This window comes from Episyrphus balteatus, chromosome 4 (assembly GCF_945859705.1).
Source record: "Episyrphus balteatus chromosome 4, idEpiBalt1.1, whole genome shotgun sequence".
In the NCBI taxonomy this organism is placed as follows: domain Eukaryota; kingdom Metazoa; phylum Arthropoda; class Insecta; order Diptera; family Syrphidae; genus Episyrphus; species Episyrphus balteatus.
Window position 1 is genome coordinate 19805701 of NC_079137.1, and position 13482 is coordinate 19819182.

General features: G+C 31.7%; 2 protein-coding genes across 2 annotated transcripts in view; one reads left to right on the forward strand and one right to left on the reverse strand.

Annotated features, from left to right (window-relative positions):
• The window catches only part of LOC129920297 (homeobox protein H2.0-like), a 99014-nt gene that overhangs the window by 78871 nt on the left and 6661 nt on the right, over positions 1 to 13482 (reverse strand). The window contains exon 2 of the mRNA XM_056001642.1: positions 8758 to 9380. Coding sequence (XP_055857617.1) covers positions 8758 to 9349 — 592 coding nt within the window. The 5' untranslated portion in view covers positions 9350 to 9380. The remainder of the gene's footprint in view (positions 1 to 8757; positions 9381 to 13482) is intronic.
• The window catches only part of LOC129920300 (uncharacterized), a 155595-nt gene that overhangs the window by 46060 nt on the left and 96053 nt on the right, over positions 1 to 13482 (forward strand). The gene's annotated exons all lie outside the window — the stretch shown is intronic.

The following is a 13482-nucleotide window of genomic DNA, read 5'->3' on the forward strand; positions in this document are numbered from 1 at the left end:
AATGAAAGCATTCAGCGAAAATAAAAAACATTAAGGTGGTTTCACATTGGTGTGTTGTTTTTACTATGGTTAACTTTCATTGTTTTAGTAATCTAATCTCAGAAGTAAGATGTTTGTTTTATTACCATGATGCAGGTGGCCATGGCACAGAGGAATAAGTAGATGACTTCAGAGCCAGACATCGTGGGTTCGAGCCCAACGGTCGGCTCAGAAGTTTTTTCTAAATCGCCAGCTTAACTGAAGCCACCTGTGCGATAATATGAGACAATTTTCAACTATGTCTCCTCCTCTGTGCCACGTAGTTCTATGTTATATGTTCTTTCTTTGTGTCTATCTGTCCTTCTCTTTGTCATTGTCTGGTGTTGTCTCAGCCAAATGGCCTCAGTTGCCGCGCTGATAAGTGTCAGTAGTTCGTACATTCATGTACGAAGTACTATGTATATAATAATAATAATAATAATTATTACCATGAATTTTTTTGTTAAAATTGAATTCTATTAAAATCGAGTCTATTACTAAGGTCCAATCTTTTGTAAACACTTTTGATACCAATGAAGTCTATCTTCGTCCTTTTCTCTCTTGAAAGAACATAAGAATTTGTCAGCAATTACATGAAGCCTCAAGAGGCGCGACTCTTTTTAAACATAATGAGTGCAAAAGAGAAAAAAGATGAAAGAAAAAATTATCCGACCGGAGAGTCGTGGGTCGTAAGTCCGAGACTCTTTTTTGACGTTTCTTTTTCCACTTTTTCTTTTTTCAACATTCCCTCACATTTCTTTTTGCTTCTTGGTGCAATACAACAACAACAAATTTTAATTCAAAAGATAAATGTCAAATTTGAGTCCTTGACTCAAGAGGCATCGTGTAATAGTACGCGCCTCACAGAATGATTGATTACACACCCGACAAACAATTTTGGTTCTATAAAGCTTTACAGATGCAATTGTTGCTTCTTTAAAGCATTATAGAAGCAAAATTGTTAGTAGGGCAGCCACACAAAAAAATATAAAAGTTCTGACCTGGGATTGCGACTAAATTTTTCATATAGTTTTTGGGTCGCTGAAACCGAATCCGAAGTCCGTTTTGCTCCATCACGTCAGGTTTTCGAGATAACCTCATAAAATGTCACGAAAACAAAAAATTTGTTTCTCTGATCTGGATGTGCGAATATGTTAATCATATAGTTTTTGGATCACTGAATCCAGATTCGAAGTCAACTTTGCCCTATCACGTCAGGTTTCTGAGATATTCTCAAAAAAATGTCAAAACCAAAAAAACAAAAGTTTTTATCTGGGGTTGCGACTAAATTTTTCATATAGTTTTTGGGTAGCTGAAACCGAATCCGAAGTCTATTTTGGCGTATCACATCATTTGAGGTTATCTCGAAAACTTGACGTGATGGGGCAAAACGGACTCCGAATTCGAATTCAGCGACCCAAAAACTGAAAAACTATATGAAAAACTTAGTCGCAACCCCAGGTCAGAACTTTTATTTTTTTTGTGTGAAAAAAGAGTCAAGCCTCTTGAGGCATCATGTAATAGCTGACTTTGACAGTTGATTTACCATTTTACCAAGTTTTCACTATTAGACGTTTACATTTTTGAATAAAAGTCACTTATATTTTATCGCCGCATGGCAAAGCGAAGGAAAGGAAAACTAACAAAAACGTCTTTTTTCTTCCTTATACCTTCCATTAGAAAGCTTATTTTTTGGTTTAAAAAACAATTTTTGTAGTTTTTTTAAAAAAAAATAGCGCTAGAAAGAAATAAAAATGTTTTACTTTTGTAAATTTCCCACTTTTTCACTTTTTAGGCCATTGTGGTTATACCTTTAACAAATTGTTTTTATACAAAAAAAAATATAGTTTCCGCATTTGTTTTAGTTTTCTAGCCCGAAAAACCATACAAAAATGCGTTTGAAAATTTTCACTTTTGTACTTTTTCACTTTTTGAGCCAATGTAGTTAAGGCTTAAGGCTTCAAAAGTATAACTACAACGGCAACTTTTTGCGAAAAGTCAAAAAGTGATAGATTTCAAACTCATTTTATGACAGTTTTTACGACGATAAAATAAAAAATAATGATGCAAAAAGCTTATTTTTTGGTTTCCAAAAAAATTTTTGGTATTTTTTTCCAAAAATTTTTACAAAAACAAATATTGCTAGAAAGAAATAAAAAAAATGTAATTTTGTAAATTTCCCACTTTTTCACTTTTGTCATTGTAGTTATGACTTTAACATGAGAAAAACGTTGTTGTGAACGCACCTTTAAAAAATGTGAACCTATCTTTAATCATTAATAAGTATCTGAACGCATTCATTAAAATTTTAATGGAAACCTTACCACAAATATCATTCCAAACTGGAAGTGCGATAAATAACGCCCTCTCCCTTCCGGAAATTTAAACTTCTACAAGCTAAGCTAAGACGAGAACCTACAAAGTATACAATGATGTGAATGACAAATTTGAGTGAAGTTGGTGGAAGTTGAATGATTGAATGATGGAACATTGTATATATATTGTATATATATATATGTATATATATATATGTATATATTAGGGTGGGTCAAAAAAATCGAAATTCTTTTTTTTGAATTGGTACTCCGAAAAATCGATTGCTAGACCCCTCTAGAATATACACACCAAATATGAGCTCTTTATATTAATGGGAAGGTCCTCCGCTTTGCAATTTTCCATTTTTACATCAAGCTTCTACTAAAAAAAAATAATTTTTTTATTAATTAACTTTTTAGCAAATTTCTTTTCATATTCTTGTAGGAAATTAAACGCTCTACAAAAAAGGCCTTAAACACTTTTTTCGTTTATCTAACCGTTGAATAGATATTTGAGGTCCAAAAATCGAGAAAATCTTTAAAAATTCGTTTTTTGTTCTTAATTTTGTAACAAATTGAAAAATTTTAATAATCAAACGCGCAAGACATATTCTTGTTGGAAATTGATTCCTCCACAAAAAAGGTGTTGTTAACTTTTTTCATTAATCTAACCATTCTAAAGATATTCGAGGTCAAAGTTAAAAAAAAATATAAAAACATTTTATATTTTTAAAAAATTTCTAATTCACTGAAACTTCATTATTTTCAAATTAGCAAGATATATTCTTGTAGGGGCTTAAACGTTCTACAAAAAATTGCTTGGAATGAAATTGATTGCTTTAACCGTTTAGAAGATATTCGTATCCAAACCAATGCTCACTGATTTCAATAGTTTTCTTATGACCCGTATGCATTGCGATTTGGATACGAATATCTTCTAAACGGTTAAAGCAATCAATTTCATTCCAAGCAATTTTTTGTAGAACGTTTAAGCCCCTACAAGAATATATCTTGCTAATTTGAAAATAATGAAGTTTCAGTGAATTAGAAATTTTTTTAAAATATAAAATGTTTTTATATTTTTTTTTAACTTTGACCTCGAATATCTTTAGAATGGTTAGATTAATGAAAAAAGTTATTATGACCTTTTTTGTGGAGCAATCAATTTCCAACAAGAATATGTCTTGCGCGTTTGATCATTATAATTTTTCAATTTGTTACAAAATTAAGAACAAAAAACGAATTTTTAAAGATTTTCTCGATTTTTGGACCTCAAATATCTATTCAACGGTTAGATAAACGAAAAAAGTGTTTAAGGCCTTTTTTGTAGAGCGTTCAATTTCCTACAAGAATATGAAAAGAAATTTGCTAAAAAGTCAATTAATAAAAAAATTATTTTTTTTAGTATAAGCTTGATGTAAAAATGGAAAATTGCAAAGCGGAGGACCTTCCCATTAATATAAAGAGCTCATATTTGGTGTGTATATTCTAGAGGGGTCTAGCAATCGATTTTTCGGAGTACCAAATCAAAAAAAAAATTTCGATTTTTTTGACCCACCCTAGTATATATATATATAAGAATATATATACAATGGATGGAATTTGAATGAATGGAACATGAAACAGGTTGAATTGAATCTCAAAATGCAAGGTGCAAACACAATGCATTAAGGCGATTACACTTTGCATTTTCTTTTTCGATACTTTTTTTACGTAGTTGAGTGCAGTTAAAACGTAGTTCAACAATATCTAAATCAGGTTTAAAAAATATCAAAAAGTAGGTATATTATATATACCTGTGTATTTTGTCTTCAAAAAGTGTAGTTAATCACAACAACAAATACTATACAAAATAATGAAACTATTTTGGTATAATTGTGTTTAAAGTTGTTGCAAATAAAAAAAAATAAAGAAATTGGCGCTCGAATTTCAAGGGCGGGGTCGGCTAGTAAAAATTATAATACTTTACCTCCAAATGTAGATTAACAATTAAAAAAAAACAATTACAACAAAAAAACTACCACAGCATTTTTAATCGTCATTTAAACTCAAGCAAAAAATAGAATACTTTGTATTATCTCCATCCAACTGTTGACAAGAACCAACTTTCAAGCTTAGCTTACGCTAATCCGAGATGAAAACCAAAAAACCAAACATGAATTACAGTTACCCATTGTATTGAGAAGCTCAACTCATGATTTAAAATCATGTGGGTAAACTTTTTTTTTTTCTATTTTGTCCAGTCAGATTGGAGAATTACCACACTGTGCCGCGGCGGGGGTAACTTTGCGCCACTGACGAAAAAAGTTAGTTTATTAATTTACGCTCAGACATGTTAGATTCTCTATATTGAAGCTACTGTAATATACACAAACACATATATACATCTGCCACGTGTTGCAACGGACCATGGTATTAAAAGAGAAGGTATGATCATTAGAAAAAACTCTGTATCGAGAACTGTCAAACCTTAAAAATGGCTACTTAAGGTTTTGACAGCTGCCCATTGAAATTGTTGTTGTAAACAAATTTGTCTTGGAAATTGTTGTTGCTTTTGACTTTGCCAAATATTAAACGTCAAAACCTTATAACCCCATTTTGTAAGATGGCGGCTCTAATGATCATACCTTGTCTTTTTATACCATGGCAACGGACCATCTGCCGGCAGTTAGTAAGAAGCAGTTGACCTTTGAAGTTGAGTAGGAAATTCGTGTTTTTTTTTTTTATACAGTACTAACTTTGCTCCAGCTCTTTAAATACAGGCAGTATAGTTAAAAATATCAGGTGGAGCAAAGTAACCCCGTCCCTTGGACTACTTTGCCTCACTTTTCAACTTAAGAAACAAAATATTTTTACTGTTATTTGAATGGTTTTATAGAATTAATGCATTAATTCATGTCTTATCAATGAATTAAAAAAAAAAAACAAATAGATAAAAAAATGTCTCTACCATTTTTAAGCGGTTTTCTAAAAATAGTGCAAAAAACCGAGCAAAGTAACCATGCTACGGTACCTTAAAGTTTATTTTTTTAAATTACAACCTACAATAAATTTTATATCATCTGAAAGCTTATAATTTCATCTTTTATATGATGCTTCAATCACATTTCTACGATGCCTACAAAAAAAGTAAGAATTTTTTAAAGCCAACCGTGTCAAAATTTCAAACTGAGAATACGGTACTTCCCACACTGGTGAGTCTGGTCATGGGCAACACAGATCTCCACAGGTGTGTTTTGAAGTATTTTTGAAGTTTTTTTAATTTAACATTGTGTAGTTTGTAGTTAGTGTACCGTTATGTGTGATATATCAAATGAAAGGTAATATTATCAGCATGCTCAATAAAGCTAAATAAATTTTGTATCTGCTTTAGATCATAAGAAAGCTCGTGAAGAAAAATAGAACTTTATTTTCCCGTTATCTCATAATTGTGAAAACGAAATTGATTGAAATCTTGCAAAAATATAGTCCCGCCTATTATCAGTTGAAGAAAAAAATATAAAAATAAAAATGGTCAAAAAAATTGGGACAAAAAACTTATTTTTCCCGTTATTCGGTCAAAAACCATTTAAGAATACCAATTTTTACTTGCTCTATAGGTACGGTGACCATATTTCTGGAAGCGAAACCCGGGACAGATACAAAATTCGTTGGAGCGTTTTGAAAATATTGATTTTAAAAAAAAATTAAATTTTTTTAAATGAGTTTTCATAATTTTTCCTTGTGTTGATATCAAGATTTTCTAAACGATTTTATGGGAGCGTTTTTGTTGAAAATGAAGTCGTTTACGAAATCAGAAATCAAGAAAATGGTTTTATAATAATGTCTGTTAATAACTTTTTTTTATCAAAGTTTTTTTAATCAAAATCGGGAGAGATGTTTTTTAACATTTCAATTTTATTTCAAATGATTTTGAAATTGTATGATCTTTAACACAAAATGTCCTTAACAGTTTTTCAACTTATCTGGGATCTTTACTCTTCCATATGTTGTTCTTTATTCGTTTTTACCTGGTGTAGCAACCTAACAAAGAGAAGCTGGAACTAAATAATTGACGAACATTTAAAAAAAGCTGAAGCCTAGTCTAGAAGCGAAACGAAAATGTTCATACAAAACCAGCACAACGAAATCGTAAACGAAAATTTTGCTTTTCGTTGCACAATACGCAGCTATAGTAACGAAATTCTTACCTTTGCATAAATATATGGAGAGTTTTCAATCGTTTGTCACTCCCATTTATTTGTCCAGGCAATTTTTCTTGCAGCAACAGTTTTTTGACTTTGGAGACTTAGAAAAATTTTCTTTTTGCTTCAGCAGCGTACTAGGCTTTATCCGAAAAATTTTAATTTCCAACCACTTTTTTATTGTTTTCCGTACAAGTTATTTAAAATATTGAATACAAAAATCAGAGAATGTGCAAATACGGGACAATCAGGGGACAAATTACAAAATACGGGACACTTATACGTCCCGAGTTGCTTAAATAAAAACCCGGGACAAGCTGTAGAAATACGGGACAGTCCCGGGTAAACCGGGACGGATGGTCACCGTATCTATAGGGCAAGTATTGGTTTCGTGTCGAAAAAAAAATTTGAGGTTTTAATCAAAACCAACATTACGATGATGGAGAATTTCAAAAAAGTGGGTCTCGCAATTCCGTCCGTGCGTCTGTACGTCTGTGCGTCTGTGCGGTTGTGCGTCCATCTGTACACATTTCCACAGCCTAAACGGGTGGACGTATTTTCTTCAAATTTGGTACAGATGATTTTTATAGAATTCTGAAAGTTGGTTTTTTTTTGTTTTTTTATATCTCGTTTAGAACGTATACCTCCCATACAAAAAAATACGATATTGCGAATTTCTCGAAAACGGCTCTAACGATTTTGATTAAACTTTGTATACGTAATATTTAAAGCAGTGGCAATGAAACTGCATTTTTATTTTTTCTCAAAAAAGTAAAATAACAAAAAAAAATTTTTTTCATGCCCTAAATGTCGGCTCTTCCTCAATATCAATTTTTTTTTTAAATTTAGAGCCAGCTTTTAAAATCTACAAGTAGACTAACATAAAAGTGCTTTGAACTGCAAGAGCAAGTACGTGCGACCCCAGTCGTGCATTTTATTTTCACATGCATGCGCATTGCTACAAAAAAATATCCCTAAAAAAGTAGGTGTTTTCAAAAATTCATATTTCGAAACGCAGAGACTAAGAATAAAATTCGTAATAGACCCCTAATAATTTTTTCCATTATCTTTTGAATGACATTTTTCACATTGTCAAAAGAAATTCCCCTACCTATAATCAGTACTTTGTCAAAGTTCAACTACCATTATCATTCTAACAATATATTTATCTATCGATTTAAAAAAAAATTAACTTTTTACAACGTCGCTTTTACAAAATAGCCACTTTTTTATTATTAAATGAATTAAGGTTATTATCTTTCAAATATGCTATGTATAGAAAATTTTTGCATCTCCAATAGTTTATTTTTAATTTTTAATTGAAATTTTTCCCGCACTGCTAAAAATTTGCGGTGGAACGGGAGAAAATTGCGTCACTTTTTCGTTGATGCTGCCATCCTGCCATGGTTAATCGATTTATAAGACGTTATCACTCAAAAACCTATTCTGTGTTAAATAAAGTCCCACCAAAGATCATATTATTATTCGTATCAACATTTAACTACTATCTCGCTCCCTCCCATTAAATAAATTCATCTATAAAAATCAACCCTCTCTTTTGTACACAGTCATCGAAAAATTTTAAAATGTTTCTAAACAATTTAATTCTTGGATACATGTTTTGGACCTATGGGTAAAATCTGATGGTAGAAAATTTCAAGCACAGAAATTTGTTCTACGTGCGACATCTTTTCTAGTTATATGATCTTTGGTCCCACTTTTAAAATAGAAGAAATATTTTTGGATGCATAATTATACATATATATATTTTTTTTCAATTTGTTAGTTTTATCTTTTGATATGTGATATTTGTATGCAATTTTATTTATTTTTTTTTTTTTGTAAATATTGCATTTAAATAGATTGAGTCCTGATTAGAAAATTCCTTAAAAATATAAAATTCTATGAACATGAGAATAAATTCCTATGACATGAGGATGATGAAGAAAAAAGCAACACTCCAAAGCATTTTGCACAAACTTCCTGTTATAGAAGTTATGAAATCTGTTAGTCCATGCGCATTACCTATGATATTATAATTTTGTTTCATACAAAAGCCTTCAGACTTAAGCATAATTTAATTACATATTAAATACATTTGAGCCCGAACTTTGAAAAGGAGACTGCTTTAACCCGAATTTTTACGTACCTGTTCCTTGTTTATAGTTTTGTGACTGGACTTTTATTTTAAGTGTTTAAATTTATACCTACTTGAGGTATTATCGTTTGCAGTTTCTCACCTTCATCTGTTCCATTATTCAACGCTCGTATTGGCGTTGGTCTAATAATTGACTTAATATCCATATTAGGGGGAAAATTAACATTTCTCTCCTGATGATTTCGACTGACTTGCATATGCTTTTGTGAATAATAGTTCCTCGGTAGAGTGCTATGATCATCTACATAATATTGACAACAATCATACTGTGCAGATTTCGAGATGCTGCTGGCTCCACAGCAGTTGTTATTATTTGAACTTATCACAATCCTTTGGTTCAGATCAATTGTATTAGTAGTTTCTCCACAATTTGCACTTAATAGTCTATCTACACTAAAATTCAATTTTATTTTTGTTTCGATTCCAGCTTCAGTCTTAACACATTCACTCATCATCACATGATTACTCTTGGGATCCATGTCAGAGTCCTCTGCGACTTCCTGATGTGACAGGACACCTATAAACAAGGTCTGGCCATTCTCTTTAGTCACCATTATCTCAGTATCTAAATTCTGATCGTGTGATAAATGGTGAATCTCGTTCGAAGCTCTTGACTTTCTTGTGATTATGTCCTGTAGTGGTGGATTAATTACTTGCATTGGAGCATAATCCATTGCAGCAACATCTCTTGAAATGTATATGAATCTGAAATTTTTTTAGAGAACAGGATATGATTAATTGATGGAGTATTGGCAAAATGTTTTATTTGTTTTTGTTTATAATAAATCAAAAAAAACCCTCGATTAGAATGAGACTGATGGAAATCAATCACTTGAATGAGCATTATTAATCACTCAACAGTAGGTTGGTTGGCGATATTTTTAGTTTTATTATTTGTTTTACTAATTATTGTTTTATGTTGTACGATAAGTGCATTATTCCATGAATTTATATCTAGCTTGACTACAACCACAAAGGGAGTATTTTAATATACCTATATATTTTATTATTTATACAGGGTGTCCCGGAATGAGATAAGGGCATTTTGGGGGATGATTCTTGGGTATATACTAAGAATAAAATTGTTCTCTTCCTGCAAATTTGATACCCTTAGCGATGGCTTTTTGTAATGGGGCTCGTAGGCAGAGCAATTTTAATCATTTTTATTTAGCTTAATTTTCAGTAAATTGGAGATTTAGTTGGTTTACTTTGGAGTGTCTTCAACAATTTAAGTTCTCAAATAAAGAATACTGTCCTACCTTTCGAAATAATAGCGCAGTTTTTTTCCTCTTTTTTCCCCTTTTCGAGTAATACGAGTTTAAATGACCCTACACTGAAAAAAAATTTCAACTTAAAACTAAAAGATTGCCTTATTGGCACTATTATTTTTATAAAAGACTGACCTAGAGATTAAGGGTAAGGTGCACGACTGACAGTCAGGTTCGGGCATTATGCATTTTATTTTTTATTTTTCTTCAAAATAACAAAAAATTAAAAAAAATTGACTTGATGTATTATTTTGCAATAATAAAACATATAAAGTCATAATACAGGCGTATCATTAAAAAAAAATGGTCAATTTATTTTGGACCGCACTTTGTATGGGAGGGTACCCACTGTGCATCGCCTAATAGAATTCTATGTTCCTGTTGCTGCTCGGCACAATAAGCCCTTTAGGAATAATAGACGTACCGATTGGCATGTCTTCAATAGGGAAGACATGCCTAATGGCCTAGATAAATTGACAGAGGAATTCACAGGAATTCTACGCAATGCATTGGACAAAAGCTGTCCTCTCATTACCGCGGCGAAGAAAAACAACAAACCACCCTGGTGGACTGTTGAGCTCAGCAACGTAAGAAAAGAAACAAGAAAACTTTTCAACCGTGCTAAACGCACTAGAGCAGAAAGTCACTGGGAATCTTAAAAAACTAGTCAGAGAAAATTCAAGACAGAAACTCAACGAGTCAAACGAAGCTCTTGGAGAAACTTCTGTAGTACTATCGAATGTACAAACCATTCGGCGAAACTAAGGAAAATCCTCTCCAAAACGAACACTCCTATTGGGTTCCTAAAAGGGCCTGATAATCGATGGACAGAATCCTGTCAAGGCAGTTTAAAACTCCTGGTGCAAGCCCACCTCCCAGGTTGTAACTCTGAATTGGAGAATGAATCCACAAACTTTTTGCACTCAATATGTGAAACCCCTAGAGAAATTATTACGAAAGAAAAGTTAATTTGGGCCATCAACTCCTTCTCTCCTTATAAATCTCCAGGTCTGGACAAACGAATTAGACAAGTTTGGTTCAAAAATTTTGAGGTCGCAGTTCTGGCTTCAAATTCTGTTTCTAGATATTTTCTAAGAATACTAAATAGTCTTTCAGGTAGCACAAAGTCTTTTTTTACATGTATTTCGTTTTTTATATTGCAGGATGAGCTACAAAATTATTATTTTATTTTTATCTTTTTGTTTTACTTCTTATAGTCCATTAAAAAGGCACTTTTTTATTTTTGACGTGATAACATCTTATAAATCGATGAACCATGGCAGCATCCACGAAAAAAAGACGCCATATTCTCCCGTTCCACCTGAAATTTTTAGCAGTGCGGCATAAATTTCAATTAAAAATTAAAAATAAACTGTTGCAGATATAAAAATCTTCTACAGCTTACTTGTAGGATAATAAGCTAAAGGTGAATACTAATGAAGGATTTTGAAAAATCCAATCATAAAATTGGGTAAAAAGGGGTTAAAAAAAAAATTGCAAAAAAAGTGGCAAATGTGACGTTGTAGAAAAACGATTTTTTTTATCGATAGATAAATTTATTGTAAGGCTGAAAAAGGAATTGAAAAAATTCTAAATTAAATCAAAACCAAGTTTTGGTTTTTTAAAACTAAAACATGTGGTAGACCATTGACAAAGTAGTGATTATAGGTAGAGGACGTTTTTTTGACAATGTGAAAAATGCCATCCAAAAGATAATTGTTCACGTGCTATATTGCACTCTATAATATCGCTAACAGTTTTTATATTTTTGTTTATATAATTGCTTCGAATTTCTAACTCTAAATTTAAATTAAAATACTTTGAATTCCTAAACCTAAACTTAGATTAAAACTAAAACTAATTTAACTTAAAATATTATATTTGAAATCTTAAACTTTATTAAATCTAATTTAATCAATCATATGAATTTTGTGGTATCACTGTACTATCTTTGCAAATATTATTTGATTGTTTATGAACAAATCCGAAACATAGAATCATATTAAAATTGAACTGCTGATGCTGTAATCCTGTAATAACTTAAGGGGGAAATAAAATTATAGAAAAGCTTTCTCTTTGCTGATTGATCGCCCACTCGACAACATCGTCTTTAATTTCGCTCAGACAAATCAGTTATATTTAATAAGAACTTTCTCATAGTAAAGTAGTTGAAGTCCCAAAAAAGCTTGTGGACAATAATGAATACGGTTTTACGGTTTTTTTTTGAGTCTCTGCTTTTTTGGGTGGTTTTTTATTTTTTACCAATTTTTTTTAGCGTTTAAAAATCTAAAACTTATAAAACATATAGCAAAAAATTGGTATTCTTAAATGGTTTTTGACCGAATAACGGGGAAAACAGCCTTTTTGTCCTAAGTTTTTTGACCGTTTTTTGTCGTTTTTTATTTTTATCTTTTTTTATCTTTTTTTATTCAACTGATAAATGAATGAAATTTATACTGTAGATAGATAACACCGGCACACAAAATAAAAAAGTGTCATGTACCAGGAACCAGACCTATCTTTCTATATGTTTTTGGGCACGCTGAATCCGAATTTCAAGTCCGTTTGGCCCGGTCACCCTCCAGTTTTGAGCTGTGACTGCATTTTGTTTGGATTTTTATGACTTTTTTGGAGTTTTTTTTGCATTTTTCTCAAAACTGAAGGGTGTTCGGGCAAAACGGACTTGAAATTCGAATTCAGCGGGTCCAAAAACATATAGAAAGATATGTCTGGTTCCTGGTACATGAAACTTTTTTTTTTTTGTGTGCCGGGGATGAAAGCGACATTCGCGACAGTGCCAGCACACCAAAAAAAAAGTTGTATGTACCAGGAACAAGACAAATCTTTCTATATGTTTTTGGACTCGCTGAATCCGAATTTCAAGTCCGTTTTGCCCGGTCACCCTCCAGTTTTGAGAAAAATGTAAAAAAGACCCCAAAAAAGACAAAAAAAACTTCCATTCTTTGAGTTTTTTGCATTTTACTCAAAACTGGAGGGTGACAGGGTCAAACGGACTTGAAATTCGGATTCAGCGTACCCGAAAACATATAGAAAGATAGGTCTGGTTCCTGGTACATGACACTTTTTTTATTTTGTGTGCCGGTGTAATTATAGACTTTTTGTGCAAATTTTGAACCAATTTCGTATTCACAATTTTGAACCATTTTTTCAACACGCTCTATCTTTTTATCTAGATTCTAGAGCACATACAAATTTGATTCTACTTTATTGACTATGCTGATATATTATATTATGAATGAATATTACCTTTCATTTGATATATATCACATAAAGGTAGATTTACTACAAGCTACACAATGTTAAATAAAAAAACTTCAGAAATGCCTCAAAACAACTGTGGTCCTGTGGAGACATGTTGCTTATGAGCAGACCAGCCACCAGTGTGGGAAGTAATCTCAGTTTGAAATTTCGACATTGTTGGCTTTAAAGAGTTCTAACTTTTTTATATGATTGAAACGTCATACATAAAAGGTAAAATAATAAGCTTTCAGATGACATTATTAATAAATGTTCTACGT